Source organism: Leuresthes tenuis, unplaced genomic scaffold, assembly GCF_036924035.1.
Source record: "Leuresthes tenuis unplaced genomic scaffold, fLeuTen1.0.hap1 SCAF_24, whole genome shotgun sequence".
NCBI lineage: Eukaryota > Metazoa > Chordata > Actinopteri > Atheriniformes > Atherinopsidae > Leuresthes > Leuresthes tenuis.
In genome coordinates, this window is record NW_027325378.1 from 1,036,337 (window position 1) to 1,059,768 (window position 23,432).

Consider the following 23,432-nt stretch of genomic DNA (forward strand, 5'->3'; position numbering starts at 1 on the left):
GTCTCTCTGACAGATAGAGGGTTAGGGTTATGGTATACACTGGGCCCACGGGAGACTTCAAATTATTGTGACATCAGAGGACAGAAAAGGAAAGAAAGACCCAGAGTTTCTAAAAGTAGAATGGGAGGCAGAGCCTTCAGTTATGTCCAGGAGAATTTATTTAGACTCACACAGTGAAATATAACATTAATACACTGACATCATCATCAACATAAACTTCTACAACTTTGAAGCTAGTGTAAGCCCTGCCTCCTCATCTAAACAGGGAAATTGTAAACCCTTTCCTTACGTAAGAAGCTAAAATGCCCCACCCCCAGCTCCCAGGTAACCAACAGGCCCTACACCCAGCTCCCAGGTAACCAACAGGCCCTACACCCAGCTCCCAGGAAACCAACAGGCCCTACACCCAGCTACCAGGTAACCATCAGGCCCTACACCCAGCTCCCAGCTAACCAACAGGCCCCACCCCCAGCTCCCAGCTAACCAACCGGCCCTACACCCAGCTCCCAGGTAACCAACAGGCCCTACACCCAGCTCCTAGGTAACCAACAGGCCCCACCCCCAGCTCCCAGGTAATCAACAGGCCCTACACCCAGCTCCCAGGTAATCAACAGGCCCTACACCCAGCTCCCAGGTAACCAACAGGCCCTACACCCAGCTCCCAGGTAACTAACAGGCCCCACCCCCAGCTCCCAGGTAACCAACAGGCCCTACACCCAGCTCTCAGGTAACCAACAGGCCCTACACCCAGCTCCCAGGTAACCAACAGGCCCTACACCCAGCTAACAGGTGACCAACAGGCCCTACACCCAGCTCCCAGGTAACCAACAGGCCCCACCCCCAGCTCCCAGGTAACCAACAGGCCCTACACCCAGCTCCCAGGTAACCAACAGGCCCTACACCCAGCTCCCAGGTAACCAACAGGCCCCACCCCCAACTCCCAGGTAACCAACAGGCCCCACCCCCAGCTCCCAGGTAACCAACAGGCCCCACCTCCAGCTCCCAGGTAACCAACAGGCCCCACCCCCAGCTCCCAGGTAACCAACAGGCCCTACACCCAGCTCCCAGGTAACCAACAGGCCCCACCCCCAGCTCCCAGGTAACCAACAGGCCCTACACCCAGCTCCCAGGTAACCAACAGGCCCCACCCCCAGCTCCCAGGTAACCAACAGGCCCCACCTCCAGCTCCCAGGAAATCAATGGGCCCCACCCCCAGCTCCCAGGTAACCAACAGGCCCTACACCCAGCTCCCAGGTAACCAACAGGCCCCACCCCCAGCTCCCAGGTAACCAACAGGCCCTACACCCAACTCCCAGGTAACCAACAGGCCCCACCTCCAGCTCCCAGGTAACCAACAGGCCCTACACCCAGCTCCCAGGTAACCAACAGGCCCCACCCCCAGCTCCCAGGTAACCAACAGGCCCTACACCCAGCTCCCAGGTAACCAACAGGCCCCACCCCCAGCTCCCAGGTAACCAACAGGCCCTACACCCAACTCCCAGGTAACCAACAGGCCCCACCCCCAGCTCCCAGGTAACCAACAGGCCCTACACCCAGCTCCCAGGTAACCAACAGGCCCCACCCCCAGCTCCCAGGTAATCAACAGGCCCTACACCCAGCTCCCAGGTAACCAACAGGCCCCACCCCCAGCTCCCAGGTAATCAACAGGCCCTACACCCAGCTCCCAGGTAACCAACAGGCCCTACACCCAGCTCCCAGGTAACCAACAGGCCCCACCCCCAGCTCCCAGGTAATCAACAGGCCCTACACCCAGCTCCCAGGTAATTAACAGGCCCTACACCCAGCTCTCAGGTAACCTACAGGCCCTACACCCAGCTCCCAGGTAACCAACAGGCCCCACCCCCAGCTCCCAGGTAACCAACAGGCCCTACACCCAGCTCCCAGGTAACCAACAGGCCCTACACCCAGCTCCCAGGTAACCAACAGGCCCCACCTCCAGCTCCCAGGAAATCAATGGGCCCCACCCCAAGCTCTAGCTAGCTCTAAGGTAGTTAAACAGGGAACTCAGCCCCCCCTCAAGCACCTCCTTGGTGGGCTTCAGCAGCGGGTTGTGGACAATGTGAAGTCCTTTATCCAGAGGATGGAAGGCCAGCTTCTCCAGACGAGACAACAGGTGTAGCTCCTGAACACATAACATCACTTTCATCATGACCATCACCACTGTCATCATCATCATCAGGTAAGTTCTTACCTGAGGAACGTCTTTGATGTCATTAAAGTCCAGATTTAACAGTTCCAACCTGAAGGAGAACGATTCAAAACAAATCTGTAATGGTCACATAAGGAGATGGTGTTAACTGGTGAGGTGGAGTTACCTGGTGAGGAAGCAGAGGGCCCTGGGCAGAGAGTGGAGGCTGTTCCCCTCCATGATGAGGATCTTCAGTTCCACCAGAGCCTGGATGTTTTCTGCCAGGTTTTCCAGACGGTTACAGGCCAGATCTAAGAACACCTGCAGAGACCAAGGAGGCACCCGACTGTCAGTTAGGTGAAATATTTAGCTGGTTGTTTAGATGTTCGTGTGACTCTGTTTATTGACAGCTGTTGTATTGGGAACCCAAGGAGGTGTTCCAGTGCGATGAGTAGCAGTTCTTCATTTAACGGCCAGTGAGAACGTACCAGAGCCTTCATGCTATAGACGCAGCCGGGGACATGAGCAATGAGGTTGTGACTGAGGTTGAGCTTCCTCAGCCCGGTTAGATTGGAGAGGGAGGCAGGCAACGAGGACAGCTGGTTGTTGGCCAAACTCAGCACCTTAAGCAGAGGACAGGTGGAGGTATTGAACTCTGATCTTTCTGAGCATGAAGGATCAATTAGTGACAGTAAATACTGGATCAAACCTTTTGTAGCTGAAACTGTCACAAAACACCCTGCTGACAGTTTTTTGGTTGAAAAGTTGTCTTAAAGAAATTTCCTTGGTTCATATGCATCCAGGCTAAAAGTTTTATAAAAGGCCTCGTTTAAGATGTTGATTAAACATGTAACCCAGTTTTCACCAGGATTTCACTAAACTGCCCCCCGGTGGCATGCTGCCGATCCCGGGGTGGATTCTGTCTGTGCTGGATTCCCAGTTGGTGCTTTTCCAGGATATTAGCATTGATTTACTGATTTCAGTTGAGCATCTTACATTTTTATGGCTGATTGTGTGATATATTAATTTAACAATAAGGGCTAAACTGCTCAAGCTAAAACTGGTCTAAATTTATGTTTATGTTATGTTTCTGTATTTATCAGATGCTTTTATCCAAAGCGACTTACAAATAAAGATATAACAGCTTTATAAGAAGCTAACAATAAGCTACATAGAAGGAACCAACCAGTCCGGCTCTGCCAGAGGGGACAGAGATAGGCTGCAGGCATAGAACAATGTTAACCTCTCTTTCCTTTATCACCTCACAGATAGTTCACTTTAGCAATAATTGCTTTCTCTTATTCACACCTTAAAACTAAATGGGTTTTTTTCTGTTTTATTTAGTTGTTTTTCTGTTTTATTTTGTATTTTTCTGCTTTATCTTTTGTTTTATTTTGATGTTTTACTGTTTTATTTTGTATTTTTTCTGCTTTATCTTTTGTTTTATTTTGATGTTTTACTGTTTTATTTTGTATTTTTTCTGCTTTATCTTTTGTTTTATTTTGATGTTTTACTGTTTTATTTTGTATTTTTTCTGCTTTATCTTTTGTTTTATTTTGATGTTTTTCTGTTTTATTTTGTATTTTTTCTGCTTTATCTTTTGTTTTATTTTGATGTTTTTCTGTTTTATTTTGTATTTTTTCTGCTTTATCTTTTGATTTATTTTGATGTTTTACTGTTTTATTTTGTTATTTTTCTTGTTTCATCTTTTATTTTCTTGTTTTTTCTGTTTTATTTTGTTGTTTTTCTGTTTTATTTTGTATTTTTCTGCTTTATCTTTTGTTTTATTTTGATGTTTTACTGTTTTATTTTGTATTTTTTCTGCTTTATCTTTTGTTTTATTTTGATGTTTTACTGTTTTATTTTGTATTTTTTCTGCTTTATCTTTTGTTTTATTTTGATGTTTTTCTGTTTTATTTTGTATTTTTTCTGCTTTATCTTTTGTTTTATTTTGATGTTTTACTGTTTTATTTTGTTATTTTTCTTGTTTCATCTTTTATTTTCTTGTTTTTTCTGTTTTATTTAGTTGTTTTTCTGCTTTATCTTTTGTTTTATTTGGTTGTTTTTCTGTTTTATTTTCTGACTGAGTTTAATTTCTTCAGTTTTCTTTGATTCTTTTTTTCCTGTTTGTTTTCTCAGTATTTCGGAGTTTTGGTTCTGAATCAGGATTTATTCTCAGTCTGTTCTTGATGAGCCTTTTTGTTTCTAGTCTCTCTTTTATGATCTGCAAAGTTGTTGTTCTAGCTTTAGTTTTATATTTATCTGATGTCGTCTCAGTCTGGTTCTGCCTCAGTTCTGTTTATCTTTAAGTCCTGGTCTCAGTTTAATTTCTGTTCAAATCTTTCCCAGTAGTTGTTCCAGTTTCCCTGGTTGGGTTTCCTCAGCTCTCCTACACACCTCTGGTTAATCTGCCTCATCACTATTTAAGCTCCATGGGTTTTTTTTCCTCGCTGTTGTCGTCGCACAATTAGTTCCTTACCGTCTGTGAACTGCTTATCTTCTGCTTTGTTTGGTCTTTTGTTTTTCTCATGAGTTTAGTTTCTATTTATCCAGCCTGGCTGTGCTTTTGGTTCCAGTTTTTAAATAAAACCTTCAGTTATTTTTTAATCTGTCTCCAGTCTGCACCTTGCATCAGGTTCATTATGTTTTAGTGGTATCAGCTGACGTAGCTAACATGCTAACAGCCACACAGGCGTCAGTGTAGAAGATGGATTTTTTTATTTTGAACTCTTTTTTTCCATCCTGCTTTAACATCTGTCTGAGTTACATCTGTCTGTTCCTTGCTGAGCTCTCATTAAGGTAAAGCCTCAGCCTGATCAGAACTTTAAAGGCTAAAAGTTTAGTAAAATAAAGTATTAATAAATAGTGATATTTTAAAGACTCTGCTAACAGAAATGCTAACATTTGAATATTGTGCAGACAAGATTATGTTATATTAACATAAGATGACCAGGACCAAATACAATTTATTTGAAGGTCAGTGGATTTCTGTCCGTTTTATGGATCCAGCGAGTCCGACAATAAAGTTTTAACCAGAACAAATGTCTCTAAATACAGTGTTTCATCCATTGGTTACTAAAGTAATGTGTTCCAAAGGATTTCATTTCTGGAGGTTTTGACACTGAAAGGACTCTAAATGTATGGAGATGTTTTTAAGGAAACTTTAAATGATGCTGCTATTTCGTAGAGATCACCCTCCTCGCTCACCCATATTTAACTGGTAAAACAAAACTCTGTACATATAAAACAGGAACAATCAGACCATCTGAAGCTGAAGGAGTCGGAGTTCTCTCCTCAGTACCTCCAGCTGTGTACAGGCTCCCAACTCCTCAGGAACTTCAGTCAGTCTGTTTCTGTAGGCAAATAACACCCGGAGCCTCCTCAGCTGCCCGATCTCTGGCGGCAGGCTGCTCAGCTGCACACAACAAACAGAGTCTCCCTCAGAGTTAATGTGCTTCATCCAGAACTAAAGCGTCAGTTTGCAGCATGAGAAATGACTGAACAATCGGAAGAAAAGAAGAAGCAGAAAAACGCAGGAAACTGTGGAAAAATCAAAGTGTAGAAGTGATGTTAACAGAGATCTGCAGTAAAATAAAAGAAATGAGCCTCAAGAGGGCGCTGCTGATGCCGTTTCTGAGTCCAGCTCAACTGAAGGTGAAGGATAGAACAGAAACTGGATCCTGGTGGATTACAGGATTACTTTATTTCCAGGAGGAGCAGCAGCTGCTGGGGGAAGGGTGGGTTCTTGCCACCCAGAATAAAACTTGCCCCTGTGTAAATCCTGTTGGGGAGTGATGGATATTAGAGGCTGATGAGGACCCAAATAAAGACGAAGGATGGTGAACTGGAGACTTTCAGCAAAGAAAAGCTGCAGCCAGGCTGGATATCAAAGAAATAAATGACCAAAAGAACCAGAAGATAACCAGGAAACAGAAAACAAACGGTGTGGTGACAACAGCGAGGATCTGACGAAGACTGAGAGGAACATGGAGCTTAAAAACAGAGGAGGCTGATGACTGAGCAGAGGAAACTAAGCAGGGAAACTGAGACAGAATAAAGTAGCTGGTCTCATGAATTCTTGGGTGGAGGATAGATCCTATAACTGAGGTAGGCCCTATGCACAGGATGGCTGGGCCCTATGCACAGGATGGCTGGGCCCTGTGCACAGGATGGCTGGGCCCTATGCACAGGATGGCTGGGCCCTATGCACGGGATGGCTGGGCCCTATGCACAGGATGGCTGGGCCCTATGCACAGGATGGCTGGGCCCTATGCACAGGATGGCTGGGCCCTATGCACAGGATGGCTGGGCCCTATGCACGGGATGGCTGGGCCCTATGCACAGGATGGCTGGGCCCTATGCACAGGATGGCTGGGCCCTATGCACAGGATGGCTGGGCCCTATGCACAGGATGGCTGGGCCCTATGCACAGGATGGCTGGGCCCTATGCACATGATGGCTGGGCCCTATGCACATGATGGCTGGGCCCTATGCACAGGATGGCTGGGCCCTGTGCACAGGATGGCTGGGCCCTATGCACAGGATGGCTGGGCCCTGTGCACAGGATGGCTGGGCCCTATGCACAGGATGGCTGGGCCCTATGCACAGGATGGCTGGGCCCTATGCACAGGATGGCTGGGCCCTATGCACAGGATGGCTGGGCCCTATGCACATGATGGCTGGGCCCTATGCACATGATGGCTGGGCCCTATGCACAGGATGGCTGGGCCCTATGCACAGGATGGCTGGGCCCTATGCACGGGATGGCTGGGCCATATGCACAGGATGGCTGGGCCCTATGCACAGGATGGCTGGGCCCTATGCACAGGATGGCTGGGCCCTATGCACGGGATGGCTGGGCCCTATGCACAGGATGGCTGGGCCCTATGCACAGGATGGCTGGGCCCTATGCACAGGATGGCTGGGCCCTATGCACAGGATGGCTGGGCCCTATGCACATGATGGCTGGGCCCTATGCACATGATGGCTGGGCCCTATGCACATGATGGCTGGGCCCTATGCACAGGATGGCTGGGCCCTATGCACAGGATGGCTGGGCCCTATGCACGGGATGGCTGGGCCATATGCACAGGATGGCTGGGCCCTATGCACGGGATGGCTGGGCCCTATGCACAGGATGGCTGGGCCCTATGCACAGGATGGCTGGGCCCTATGCACAGGATGGCTGGGCCCTATGCACAGGATGGCTGGGCCCTATGCACATGATGGCTGGGCCCTATGCACATGATGGCTGGGCCCTATGCACATGATGGCTGGGCCCTATGCACAGGATGGCTGGGCCCTATGCACAGGATGGCTGGGCCCTATGCACGGGATGGCTGGGCCATATGCACAGGATGGCTGGGCCCTATGCACGGGATGGCTGGGCCCTATGCACAGGATGGCTGGGCCCTATGCACAGGATGGCTGGGCCCTATGCACAGGATGGCTGGGCCCTATGCACAGGATGGCTGGGCCCTATGCACAGGATGGCTGGGCCCTATGCACGGGATGGCTGGGCCCTATGCACAGGATGGCTGGGCCCTATGCACAGGATGGCTGGGCCCTATGCACAGGATGGCTGGGCCCTATGCACAGGATGGCTGGGCCCTATGCACGGGATGGCTGGGCCCTATGCACAGGATGGCTGGGCCCTATGCACGGGATGGCTGGGCCCTATGCACAGGATGGCTGGGCCCTATGCACAGGATGGCTGGGCCCTATGCACGGGATGGCTGGGCCCTATGCACAGGATGGCTGGGCCCTATGCACAGGATGGCTGGGCCCTATGCACAGGATGGCTGGGCCATATGAAAACACTAACCCTACCGTCCTAAAGCCCAACATAAGTCATTTGAAAATTAAGTCGTCACATGTTTTGTCAGTAAAGCCTGTAAAACCCTGATATCGGTCCAGCTCCATGCCTGTATTCCAGCCTCGCAGTGGCAGTGATCTTACCAGCCTGTGAAGATTTCACCTCCCTTGCGCTGGGGATCATCTCTGAGCTGTACCCTGGAAACTCTGAAGCTCATTCCGCGCTCTCCGGGTGACGTCGTCCTCTGCCTCGCGACGTCGCGTTACCTTCCGCCGCCACTGGAGCAGCTCTCCGGGGCGCGCTCCCCTGTCGGTCTCCGCCTCGGCCTGCGCCGGCTGCTCCACCCTGATTCCGCGCCTCCTCCGTTGTAAAGTCGGGCTCCCGCCTCCCGGTGGATGCGCATCGAACCTTCACTTTCAGAGCCTTTTTGACCCCGTTGGATTCTTTGCGTTTTATCCGGAGCGGGTCTCCGAGCGCCGGATCTGTGTGCGCGTTGGCTCCATGCCGTCCGGTACCGGCAGCTGGGTCCGGATGAGCGCCTCGATAAACTACGGCACCGAGTCTTCTCTCTTTGCCACTCCAAAGATGCGGAGGTCATTGCACCTGGAGGTGAGTCCAGTTTACGTCGCAGGGATTTCACTGTTTCAGACAGCAGCTCAGGGCCCAACTCTCTCCACCCTGGACTCCGCTCCCTCCACTCGGTCCGATAGATAGCGTACTTCTGCCCCGAGAATATCTGGTTTTCCGTTGATTTCTTGTCCAAGATGAGTGATTTGTTGTCGCAGAGTGTTATTATCACCTTTTAGGTCAGTTTTAAGGTCGTTTATCGCCTTAATTATGTCTGTCGGCGCCATGCCGGCCTGAGCCCTTTGCCGCTGTTTTCTCTGGCTGGCATCATGTTTTTCTGTTTTGTAGACTCCTTTTTCTTCGGCTTTTTGGCTTCGAAGTGTTCTTCCCCAATTCATCTATCTTTTTATCAAGCAATACTGAATTTTAAGTTAGTTTGGGTGTAAACTGCAGTGTGTCTGAGAGCTATCTGTGTGTCTGACTCCATGAGCGAACCGGAAGCCGGAAAAAGATGTCTTAACTCAGAAATTAATTGGTTTTGGAAAAGCATTTCTGCCCTCACTTAACAAGGAAAAGTATTAAGTTAATTAAACTTAATATTGTATTATAATATGAAGTTAGTGCAGCTTCCTATCACGTGTGCATGTTTGAAAGCAGAGAAGTGACCAGCGGCCATTTTATGCTGCCAGACAGCCAGAGACAGCGAGGAGTGGAGGTCGGGGTTTGATTAACTAATTTTATGTGCAGCTGCCAGTAACTATCAGCGCTCAGTCCAGTTCCACAACACTAAAACTGAAATGTCCGCAGCGTGCTTTCTCCTCAGCTTTTAGCTAGCTAGCTAGCTAGCTAATGTCTTCAAAGTAACTTTGTGGAATTTAACATTTTCTGGGTCACAACTGAGATCTTTTTTGTGGAAGAATGCTGCCAGCTGTTTTCCTCTCAATCTCTGAAGCTTCAAAAAAAGTTCCCCGACCTTCCAGCAGCATAAGGGTGAGTATATGACAGACTTTTCATTGAAATGGAACAATCCTTTAAGTGATGTTTTCACATACAGATGCTCCAGTGTCTGAAGCCGAACTTCAGGACCATGACATACGCATGAAGCTGGTTACAATAAATACATTTTGACAGTAAAACTGGAATTCACATGTCTAATTTATTCTGATTTAAGTATTCAATAAAATTGAAATGACAATTTGCATGTGTACTTTTCTGAGTAGAAGGAAAGTAAAATAAAGGAGTTATAGCAACTTAATATTTTGACCACTTATTAACACTAAAACTTTGATATAAAAGTTGAGTTGGTTCAACATAATTAAGCTTGTAGAGAACAAAATAAATCCTGTTGGTCGTACTAAACTGAGTTAGTCCAGCTATAAAAGTCTCATGGGAAATACTCAATGGCTTAGTTGGAATTACTTAAAAAGATAAATGCAAATTGTTGCTGTTTTTAAAAAGTTGAGCCAGTGTCATTTCTTTTAGAGTGTGTGCTCACCTGGTTGCCCCACAGGTTGAGGACCACCAGGTTAGAAAGCAAAGCCAGCTGAGGAGGAATGACCTTCAAGCTGTTCAGAGATAAATTCAGCTTCTGCAGCTCCAGCAGCTCCCACAGTTCATCCGGCACCTCCTGCAGAAAACAGAGGAAGCAGCAGAAACCGAGAGAAGCTCCGGGTGAAGTGAGATAGACTGGCACACATTCTGAAAGCTCCCCCTGTTCACCGGGGACCCCTCATTCACAGCGGACCCCTCATTCACAGCGAACCCCTCATTCACAGCGAACCCCTCATTCACCGGGGACCCCTCATTCACCGGGGACCCCTCATTCATGGCGAACCCCTCATTCACATCGAACCCCTCATTCACTGGGAACCCCTCATTCACAGCGAACCCCTCATTCACATCGAACCCCTCATTCACTGGGAACCCCTCATTCACAGCGAACCCCTCATTCACAGCGAACCCCTCATTCACAGCGAACCCCTCATTCACATCAAACCCCTCATTCACAGCGAACCCCCCGTTCACCGGGGACCCCTCATTCACAGCGAACCCCTCATTCACATCAAACCCCTCATTCACAGCGAACCCCCCGTTCACCGGGGACCCCTCATTCACAGCGAACCCCTCATTCACAGCGAACCCCTCATTCACAGCGAACCCCTCATTCACATCAAACCCCTCATTCACAGCGAACCCCCCGTTCACTGGGAACCCCTCATTCACAGCGAACCCCTCATTCACATAGAACCCCTCATTCACAGCGAACCCCTCATTCACAGCGAACCCCTCATTCACAGCGAACCCCTCATTCACAGCGAACCCCTCATTCACAGCGAACCCCTCATTCACAGCGAACCCCTCATTCACAGCGAACCCCTCATTCACATCGAACCCCTCATTCACAGCGAACCTAACCACCATCACGCAGCAGCTGCTGTACCTTCAGTCCTCGGCGAGCCAGGCTCAGGACGTTGTATCCAAACTGTTTGACCGTGAATCGCCTGATTCTGTCGGCTGACGTCAGACTGTCCTCCCTCCCGAGGCTCCTCTTCTTCTTCTCCTCCTTCCCCCCCTCCCTACACACCGCCCCTCCCATTCGTCAGGAACACGACTTCAAGACGTCTGAATCCACCATCCGTGAGGGCCTCATGCAGTCCTGATGAATCCCAACACCCAGATGTGTCTCCTAACGCTGTGTTATTCTCTTGGAGCCAAATGTGCTGTGCACACCTGTCCAGATGTTATCTTACGGTTACAGCGGACTGTCCAGATGCTAATGTCTGAATGGATTTATCATCCAGGGGGTGTTCACCATGAAGGAATGGTTCCACTGGCCGGGTGATATTACAGCACTGTCCACATGTCCAGATAGTTCCAGCGGTGCTGGGTTTGCTCCCTGCTGCAGGGTTTAATCTGCAGGGAAAAACACTTTAATTCAACATTTGATCTGAAATAATGGAAGACTTGCTCCTGAATCTAATTTGAAACATTCTCCGCTATGTTGTCAGATTATGGAATCTGAACATATAGAATCAGATCTTTATAGTATAGATATACATAAATGAGTTGAACTCCCACCTCCATCTGAGTTCAGTGAAAACAGACAATGAATGATGAACCTTCATCCCACACCATCCCAGAACCAGACCTTCATCCCACACCACCCCAAAACCAAACCTTCATCCCACACCACCCCAGAACCAAACCTTCAACCCACACCATCCCAAAACCAAACCTTCATCCCACACCACCCCAAAACCGAACCTTCATCCCACACCACCCCAGAACCGAACCTTCAACCCACACCACCCCAAAACCAAACCTTCAACCCACACCACCCCAAAACCAAACCTTCATCCCACACCACCCCAGAACCAAACCTTCATCCCACACCATCCCAGAACCAAACCTTCATCCCACACCATCCCAAAACCAAACCTTCATCCCACACCACCCCAGAACCAAACCTTCATCCCACACCATCCCAGAACCAAACCTTCATCCCACACCACCCCAAAACCAAACCTTCATCCCACACCACCCCAGAACCAAACCTTCATCCCACACCACCCCAGAACCAAACCTTCATCCCACACCACCCCAGAACCAAACCTTCATCCCACACCACCCCAGAACCAAACCTTCATCCCACACCACCCCAAAACCAAACCTTCATCCCACACCACCCCAGAACCAAACCTTCATCCCACACCACCCCAGAACCAAACCTTCATCCCACACCACCCCAGAACCAAACCTTCATCCCACACCATCCCAGAACCAAACCTTCATCCCACACCACCCCAAAACCAAACCTTCATCCCACACCACCCCAGAACCAAACCTTCATCCCACACCACCCCAAAACCAAACCTTCATCCCACACCACCCCAGAACCAAACCTTCATCCCACACCACCCCAGAACCAAACCTTCATCCCACACCACCCCAGAACCAAACCTTCATCCCACACCACCCCAAAACCAAACCTTCATCCCACACCACCCCAGAACCAAACCTTCATCCCACACCACCCCAAAACCAAACCTTCATCCCACACCACCCCAAAACCAAACCTTCATCCCACACCACCCCAGAACCAAACCTTCATCCAACACCACCCCAAAACCGAAACTTCAACCCACACCACCCCAGAACCAAACCTTCACCCAACACCACCCCAGAACCAAACCTTCATCCAACACCACCCCAAAACCGAAACTTCAACCCACACCACCCCAAAACCAAACCTTCATCCCACACCACCCCAAAACCAAACCTTCATCCCACACCACCCCAGAACCAAACCTTCATCCCACACCACCCCAAAACCAAACCTTCATCCCACACCACCCCAAAACCAAACCTTCATCCCACACCACCCCAGAACCAAACCTTCATCCCACACCATCCCAAAACCAAACCTTCATCCCACACCACCCCAGAACCAAACCTTCATCCCACACCACCCCAAAACCAAACCTTCATCCCACACCACCCCAGAACCAAACCTTCATCCCACACCATCCCAAAACCAAACCTTCATCCCACACCACCCCAGAACCGAACCTTCATCCCACACCACCCCAAAACCAAACCTTCATCCCACACCACCCCAGAACCAAACCTTCATCCCACACCACCCCAAAACCAAACCTTCATCCCACACCACCCCAAAACCAAACCTTCATCCCACACCACCCCAGAACCAAACCTTCATCCCACACCACCCCAGAACCAAACCTTCATCCCACACCACCCCAGAACCAAACCTTCATCCAACACCACCCCAAAACCGAAACTTCAACCCACACCACCCCAAAACCAAACCTTCATCCCACACCACCCCAAAACCAAACCTTCATCCCACACCACCCCAAAACCTTCATCCCACACCACCCCAGAACCAAACCTTCATCCAACACCACCCCAAAACCGAAACTTCAACCCACACCACCCCAGAACCGAACCTTCATCCCACACCACCCCAAAACCAAACCTTCATCCCACACCACCCCAGAACAAAACCTTCATCCCACACCACCCCAGAACCAAACCTTCATCCCACACCACCCCAAAACCTTCATCCCACACCACCCCAAAACCAAACCTTCATCCCACACCACCCCAGAACCAAACCTTCATCCCACACCACCCCAAAACCAAACCTTCATCCCACACCACCCCAAAACCGAACCTTCATCCCACACCACCCCAAAACCGAACCTTCATCCCACACCACCCCAAAACCAAACCTTCATCCCACACCACCCCAGAACCAAACCTTCATCCCACACCACCCCAAAACCTTCATCCCACACCACCCCAGAACCAAACCTTCATCCCACACCACCCCAGAACCAAACCTTCATCCCACACCACCCCAAAACCAAACCTTCATCCCACACCACCCCAGAACCAAACCTTCATCCCACACCACCCCAGAACCAAACCTTCATCCCACACCACCCCAGAACCAAACCTTCATCCCACACCACCCCAGAACCAAACCTTCATCCCACACCACCCCAAAACCAAACCTTCATCCCACACCACCCCAGAACCAAACCTTCATCCCACACCACCCCAGAACCAAACCTTCATCCCACACCACCCCAAAACCAAACCTTCATCCCACACCACCCCAAAACCAAACCTTCATCCCACACCACCCCAAAACCGAACCTTCATCCCACACCACCCCAAAACCAAACCTTCATCCCACACCACCCCAAAACCAAACCTTCATCCCACACCACCCCAAAACCAAACCTTCATCCCACACCACCCCAGAACCAAACCTTCATCCCACACCACCCCAAAACCAAACCTTCATCCCACACCACCCCAGAACCAAACCTTCATCCCACACCACCCCAAAACCAAACCTTCATCCCACACCACCCCAAAACCGAACCTTCATCCCACACCACCCCAAAACCGAACCTTCATCCCACACCACCCCAGAACCAAACCTTCATCCCACACCACCCCAAAACCAAACCTTCATCCCACACCACCCCAGAACCAAACCTTCATCCCACACCACCCCAGAACCAAACCTTCAACCCACACCACCCCAAAACCAAACCTTCATCCCACACCACCCCAGAACCAAACCTTCAACCCACACCACCCCGAAACCAAACCTTCATCCCACACCACCCCAGAACCAAACCTTCATCCCACACCACCCCAGAACCAAACCTTCATCCCACACCATCCCAGAACCAAACCTTCATCCCACACCACCCCAAAACCAAACCTTCATCCCACACCACCCCAGAACCAAACCTTCATCCCACACCACCCCAGAACCAAACCTTCATCCCACACCACCCCAAAACCAAACCTTCATCCCACACCACCCCAAAACCGAACCTTCATCCCACACCACCCCAGAACCAAACCTTCATCCCACACCACCCCAGAACCAAACCTTCATCCCACACCACCCCAGAACCAAACCTTCATCCCACACCACCCCAGAACCAAACCTTCACCCAACACCACCCCAGAACCAAACCTTCATCCCACACCACCCGAGAACCAAATCTTCACCCAACACCACCCCAGAACCAAACCTTCATCCCACACCACCCCAGAACCAAACCTTCACCCAACACCACCCCAGAACCAAACCTTCACCCAACACCACCCCAAAACCAAACCTTCATCCCACACCACCCCAGAACCGAACCTTCATCAAAAAACCAAACCGTCATCCAACACCACCCCAAAACCAAACCTTCATCCAACACCACCCCAGAACCAAACCTTCATCCCACACCACCCCAAAACCAAACCTTCACCCAACACCACCCCAGAACCAAACCTTCATCCCACACCACCCCAGAACCAAACCTTCACCCAACACCACCCCAAAACCAAACCTTCATCCCACACCACCCCAAAACCAAACCTTCATCCCACACCACCCCAAAACCAAACCTTCATCCCACACCACCCCAAAACCAAACCTTCATCCCACACCACCCCAGAACCAAACCTTCATCCCACACCACCCCAAAACCAAACCTTCATCCCACACCACCCCAGAACCAAACCTTCATCCCACACCACCCCAAAACCAAACCTTCATCCCACACCACCCCAAAACCGAACCTTCATTCCACACCACCCCAAAACCGAACCTTCATCCCACACCACCCCAAAACCAAACCTTCATCCCACACCACCCCAAAACCAAACCTTCATCCCACACCACCCCAGAACCAAACCTTCATCCCACACCACCCCAGAACCAAACCTTCATCCCACACCACCCCAGAACCAAACCTTCACCCAACACCACCCCAAAACCAAACCTTCATCCCACACCACCCCAAAACCAAACCTTCATCCCACACCACCCCAAAACCAAACCTTCATCCCACACCACCCCAAAACCGAACCTTCATCCCACACCACCCCAAAACCAAACCTTCATCCCACACCACCCCAAAACCAAACCTTCATCCCACACCACCCCAAAACCAAACCTTCATCCCACACCACCCCAAAACCAAACCTTCATCCCACACCACCCCAGAACCAAACCTTCATCCCACACCACCCCAAAACCGAACCTTCATCCCACACCACCCCAAAACCGAACCTTCATCCCACACCACCCCAGAACCAAACCTTCATCCCACACCACCCCAAAACCAAACCTTCATCCCACACCACCCCAGAACCAAACCTTCATCCCACACCACCCCAGAACCAAACCTTCAACCCACACCACCCCAAAACCAAACCTTCATCCCACACCACCCCAGAACCAAACCTTCAACCCACACCACCCCGAAACCAAACCTTCATCCCACACCACACCACCCCAGAACCAAACCTTCATCCCACACCACCCCAGAACCAAACCTTCATCCCACACCATCCCAGAACCAAACCTTCATCCCACACCACCCCAAAACCAAACCTTCATCCCACACCACCCCAGAACCAAACCTTCATCCCACACCACCCCAGAACCAAACCTTCATCCCACACCACCCCAAAACCAAACCTTCATCCCACACCACCCCAAAACCAAACCTTCATCCCACACCACCCCAAAACCAAACCTTCATCCCACACCACCCCAAAACCGAACCTTCATCCCACACCACCCCAGAACCAAACCTTCATCCCACACCACCCCAGAACCAAACCTTCATCCCACACCACCCCAGAACCAAACCTTCATCCCACACCACCCCAGAACCAAACCTTCACCCAACACCACCCCAGAACCAAACCTTCATCCCACACCACCCCAGAACCAAATCTTCACCCAACACCACCCCAGAACCAAACCTTCATCCCACACCACCCCAGAACCAAACCTTCACCCAACACCACCCCAGAACCAAACCTTCACCCAACACCACCCCAAAACCAAACCTTCATCCCACACCACCCCAGAACCGAACCTTCATCAAAAAACCAAACCGTCATCCAACACCACCCCAAAACCAAACCTTCATCCAACACCACCCCAGAACCAAACCTTCATCCCACACCACCCCAAAACCAAACCTTCACCCAACACCACCCCAGAACCAAACCTTCATCCCACACCACCCCAGAACCAAACCTTCACCCAACACCACCCCAAAACCAAACCTTCATCCCACACCACCCCAAAACCAAACCTTCATCAAAAAACCAAACCTTCATCCCACACCACCCCAGAACCAAACCTTCACCCAACACCACCCCAGAACCAAACCTTCACCCAACACCACCCCAAAACCAAACCTTCATCCCACACCACCCCAGAACCGAACCTTCATCAAAAAACCAAACCGTCATCCAACACCACCCCAAAACCAAACCTTCATCCAACACCACCCCAGAACCAAACCTTCATCCCACACCACCCCAAAACCAAACCTTCACCCAACACCACCCCAAAACCGAACCTTCATCCCACACCACCCCAGAACCAAACCTTCATCCCACACCACCCCAAAACCAAACCTTCATCCCACACCACCCCAGAACCAAACCTTCATCCCACACCACCCCAGAACCAAACCTTCAACCCACACCACCCCAAAACCAAACCTTCATCCCACACCACCCCAGAACCAAACCTTCAACCCACACCACCCCGAAACCAAACCTTCATCCCACACCACCCCAGAACCAAACCTTCATCCCACACCACCCCAAAACCAAACCTTCATCCCACACCACCCCAGAACCAAACCTTCACCCAACACCACCCCAGAACCAAACCTTCATCCCACACCACCCCAGAACCAAACCTTCACCCAACACCACCCCAAAACCGAACCTTCATCCCACACCACCCCGAAACCAAACCTTCATCCCACACCACCCCAGAACCAAACCTTCATCCCACACCACCCCAGAACCAAACCTTCATCCCACACCACCCCAGAACCAAACCTTCACCCAACACCACCCCAAAACCGAACCTTCATCCCACACCACCCCAGAACCAAACCTTCATCCCACACCACCCCAGAACCAAACCTTCATCCCACACCACCCCAGAACCAAACCTTCATCCCACACCACCCCAGAACCAAACCTTCACCCAACACCACCCCAAAACCGAACCTTCATCCCACACCACCCCGAAACCAAACCTTCATCCCACACCACCCCGAAACCAAACCTTCATCCCACACCACCCCAGAACCAAACCTTCATCCCACACCACCCCAGAACCAAACCTTCACCCAACACCACCCCAAAACCGAACCTTCATCCCACACCACCCCAGAACCAAACCTTCATCCCACACCACCCCAAAACCAAACCTTCATCCCACACCACCCCAGAACCAAACCTTCATCCCACACCACCCCAGAACCAAACCTTCATCCCACACCACCCCAGAACCAAACCTTCATCCCACACCACCCCAAAACCAAACCTTCATCCCACACCACCCCAGAACCAAACCTTCATCCCACACCACCCCAGAACCAAACCTTCATCCCACACCACCCCAGAACCAAACCTTCATCCCACACCACCCCAAAACCAAACCTTCATCCCACACCACCCCAAAACCAAACCTTCATCCCACACCACCCCAAAACCAAACCTTCATCCCACACCACCCCAGAACCAAACCTTCATCCCACACCACCCCAGAACCAAACCTTCATCCCACACCACCCCAGAACCAAACCTTCATCCCACACCACCCCAAAACCAAACCTTCATCCCACACCACCCCAAAACCAAACCTTCATCCCACACCACCCCAAAACCAAACCTTCATCCCACACCACCCCAAAACCGAACCTTCATCCCACACCACCCCAGAACCAAACCTTCATCCCACACCACCCCAGAACCAAACCTTCATCCCACACCACCCCAGAACCAAACCTTCATCCCACACCACCCCAGAACCAAACCTTCATCCCACACCACCCCAGAACCAAACCTTCACCCAACACCACCCCAGAACCAAACCTTCATCCCACACCACCCCAGAACCAAACCTTCACCCAACACCACCCCAGAACCAAACCTTCATCCCACACCACCCCAGAACCAAACCTTCACCCAACACCACCCCAGAACCAAACCTTCACCCAACACCACCCCAAAACCAAACCTTCATCCCACACCACCCCAGAACCGAACCTTCATCAAAAAACCAAACCGTCATCCAACACCACCCCAAAACCAAACCTTCATCCAACACCACCCCAGAACCAAACCTTCATCCCACACCACCCCAAAACCAAACCTTCACCCAACACCACCCCAGAACCAAACCTTCATCCCACACCACCCCAGAACCAAACCTTCACCCAACACCACCCCAAAACCAAACCTTCATCCCACACCACCCCAGAACCGAACCTTCATCCCACACCACCCCAAAACCAAACCTTCATCAAAAAACCAAACCGTCATCCAACACCACCCCAAAACCAAACCTTCATCCCACACCACCCCAGAACCGAACCTTCATCCCACACCACCCCAGAACCAAACCTTCATCCCACACCACCCCAGAACCAAACCTTCATCAAAAAACCAAACCGTCATCCAACACCACCCCAAAACCAAACCTTCATCCCACACCACCCCAGAACCGAACCTTCATCCCACACCACCCCAAAACCAAACCTTCATCCCACACCACCCCAGAACCGAACCTTCATCCCACACCACCCCAGAACCAAACCTTCATCCCACACCACCCCAAAACCAAACCTTCATCCCACACCACCCCAGAACCAAACCTTCATCCCACACCACCCCAAAACCAAACCTTCATCCCACACCACCCCAAAACCAAACCTTCATCCCACACCACCCCAGAACCAAACCTTCAACCCACACCACCCCGAAACCAAACCTTCATCCCACACCACCCCAGAACCAAACCTTCATCCCACACCATCCCAGAACCAAACCTTCATCCCACACCACCCCAAAACCAAACCTTCATCCCACACCACCCCAGAACCAAACCTTCATCCCACACCACCCCAGAACCAAACCTTCATCCCACACCACCCCAGAACCAAACCTTCATCCCACACCACCCCAGAACCAAACCTTCACCCAACACCACCCCAGAACCAAACCTTCATCCCACACCACCCCAGAACCAAACCTTCACCCAACACCACCCCAGAACCAAACCTTCATCCCACACCACCCCAGAACCAAACCTTCATCCCACACCACCCCAGAACCAAACCTTCATCCCACACCACCCCAGAACCAAACCTTCATCCCACACCACCCCAGAACCAAACCTTCATCCCACACCACCCCAGAACCAAACCTTCATCCCACACCACCCCAGAACCAAACCTTCACCCAACACCACCCCAGAACCAAACCTTCATCCCACACCACCCCAGAACCAAACCTTCACCCAACACCACCCCAGAACCAAACCTTCATCCCACACCACCCCAGAACCAAACCTTCACCCAACACCACCCCAGAACCAAACCTTCACCCAACACCACCCCAAAACCAAACCTTCATCCCACACCACCCCAGAACCGAACCTTCATCAAAAAACCAAACCGTCATCCCACACCACCCCAAAACCAAACCTTCACCCAACACCACCCCAGAACCAAACCTTCATCCCACACCACCCCAGAACCAAACCTTCACCCAACACCACCCCAGAACCAAACCTTCATCCCACACCACCCCAAAACCGAACCTTCACCCAACACCACCCCAGAACCAAACCTTCATCCCACACCACCCCAGAACCGAACCTTCATCAAAAAACCAAACCGTCATCCCACACCACCCCAAAACCAAACCTTCATCCCACACCACCCCAAAACCAAACCTTCACCCAACACCACCCCAGAACCAAACCTTCATCCCACACCACCCCAGAACCAAACCTTCACCCAACACCACCCCAGAACCAAACCTTCATCCCACACCACCCCAAAACCGAACCTTCACCCAACACCACCCCAGAACCAAACCTTCATCCCACACCACCCCAGAACCGAACCTTCATCAAAAAACCAAACCGTCATCCCACACCACCCCAAAACCAAACCTTCATCCCACACCACCCCAGAACCAAACCTTCACCCAACACCACCCCAGAACCAAACCTTCATCCCACACCACCCCAGAACCGAACCTTCATCAAAAAACCAAACCGTCATCCCACACCACCCCAAAACCAAACCTTCATCCCACACCACCCCAAAACCAAACCTTCATCAAAAAACCAAACCGTCATCCAACACCACCCCAAAACCAAACCTTCATCCCACACCACCCCAGAACCAAACCTTCATCCCACACCACCCCAGAACCAAACCTTCATCCCACACCACCCCAGAACCAAACCTTCATCAAAAAACCAAACCGTCATCCAACACCACCCCAAAACCAAACCTTCATCCCACACCACCCCAGAACCGAACCTTCATCCCACACCACCCCAGAACCAAACCTTCATCCCACACCACCCCAGAACCGAACCTTCATCCCACACCACCCCAAAACCAAACCTTCATCCCACACCACCCCAAAACCAAACCTTCATCCCACACCACCCCAAAACCAAACCTTCATCCCACACCACCCCAGAACCGAACCTTCATCCCACACCACCCCAAAACCAAACCTTCATCCCACACCACCCCAAAACCAAACCGTCATCCAACACCACCCCAAAACCAAACCTTCATCCCACACCACCCCAGAACCAAACCTTCATCCCACACCACCCCAGAACCAAACCTTCATCCCACACCACCCCAGAACCAAACCTTCATCAAAAAACCAAACCGTCATCCAACACCACCCCAAAACCAAACCTTCATCCCACACCACCCCAGAACCGAACCTTCATCCCACACCACCCCAAAACCAAACCTTCATCCCACACCACCCCAAAACCAAACCTTCATCCCACACCACCCCAAAACCAAACCTTCATCCCACACCACCCCAAAACCAAACCTTCATCCCACACCACCCCAAAACCGAACCTTCATCCCACACCACCCCAGAACCAAACCTTCATCCCACACCACCCCAAAACCAAACCTTCATCCCACACCACCCCAAAACCAAACCTTCATCCCACACCACCCCAAAACCAAACCTTCATCCCACACCACCCCAAAACCGAACCTTCATCCCACACCACCCCAGAACCAAACCTTCATCCCACACCACCCCAGAACCAAACCTTCATCCCACACCACCCCAGAACCAAACCTTCATCCCACACCACCCCAGAACCAAACCTTCACCCAACACCACCCCAGAACCAAACCTTCATCCCACACCACCCCAGAACCAAACCTTCACCCAACACCACCCCAGAACCAAACCTTCATCCCACACCACCCCAGAACCAAACCTTCACCCAACACCACCCCAGAACCAAACCTTCACCCAACACCACCCCAAAACCAAACCTTCATCCCACACCACCCCAGAACCGAACCTTCATCAAAAAACCAAACCGTCATCCCACACCACCCCAAAACCAAACCTTCACCCAACACCACCCCAGAACCAAACCTTCATCCCACACCACCCCAGAACCAAACCTTCACCCAACACCACCCCAAAACCAAACCTTCATCCCACACCACCCCAAAACCAAACCTTCATCAAAAAACCAAACCGTCATCCAACACCACCCCAAAACCAAACCTTCATCCCACACCACCCCAGAACCGAACCTTCATCCCACACCACCCCAGAACCAAACCTTCATCCCACACCACCCCAGAACCAAACCTTCATCCCACACCACCCCAGAACCAAACCTTCATCAAAAAACCAAACCGTCATCCAACACCACCCCAAAACCAAACCTTCATCCCACACCACCCCAGAACCGAACCTTCATCCCACACCACCCCAGAACCAAACCTTCATCCCACACCACCCCAGAACCGAACCTTCATCCCACACCACCCCAAAACCAAACCTTCATCAAAAAACCAAACCGTCATCCAACACCACCCCAGAACCAAACCTTCATCCCACACCACCCCAGAACCAAACCTTCATCCCACACCACCCCAGAACCAAACCTTCATCCCACACCACCCCAAAACCAAACCTTCATCCCACACCACCCCAAAACCAAACCTTCATCCCACACCACCCCAAAACCGAACCTTCATCCCACACCACCCCAGAACCAAACCTTCATCCCACACCACCCCAGAACCAAACCTTCATCCCACACCACCCCAGAACCAAACCTTCATCCCACACCACCCCAGAACCAAACCTTCACCCAACACCACCCCAAAACCGAACCTTCATCCCACACCATCCCAAAACCAAACCTTCATCCCACACCACCCCAGAACCAAACCTTCATCCCACACCACCCCAGAACCAAACCTTCATCCCACACCACCCCAGAAC

General features: G+C 51.0%; 1 protein-coding gene across 1 annotated transcript; it reads right to left on the reverse strand.

Moving 5' to 3' along the window:
• Positions 1–1,917: 1,917 nt before the first annotated feature.
• Positions 1,918–11,127, reverse strand: LOC140284995 (uncharacterized). The gene is made up of 7 exons (XM_072379054.1): positions 10,972–11,127; positions 10,027–10,158; positions 5,451–5,564; positions 2,638–2,772; positions 2,337–2,470; positions 2,213–2,261; positions 1,918–2,143 (listed from the first exon to the last, which is right to left on the reverse strand). The coding sequence occupies exons 1-7, from the start codon at positions 11,125–11,127 to the stop codon at positions 1,994–1,996; spliced, it is 870 nt and encodes a 289-aa protein (XP_072235155.1). The 3' UTR covers positions 1,918–1,993.
• Between the last annotated feature and the right edge of the window lie 12,305 nt (positions 11,128–23,432).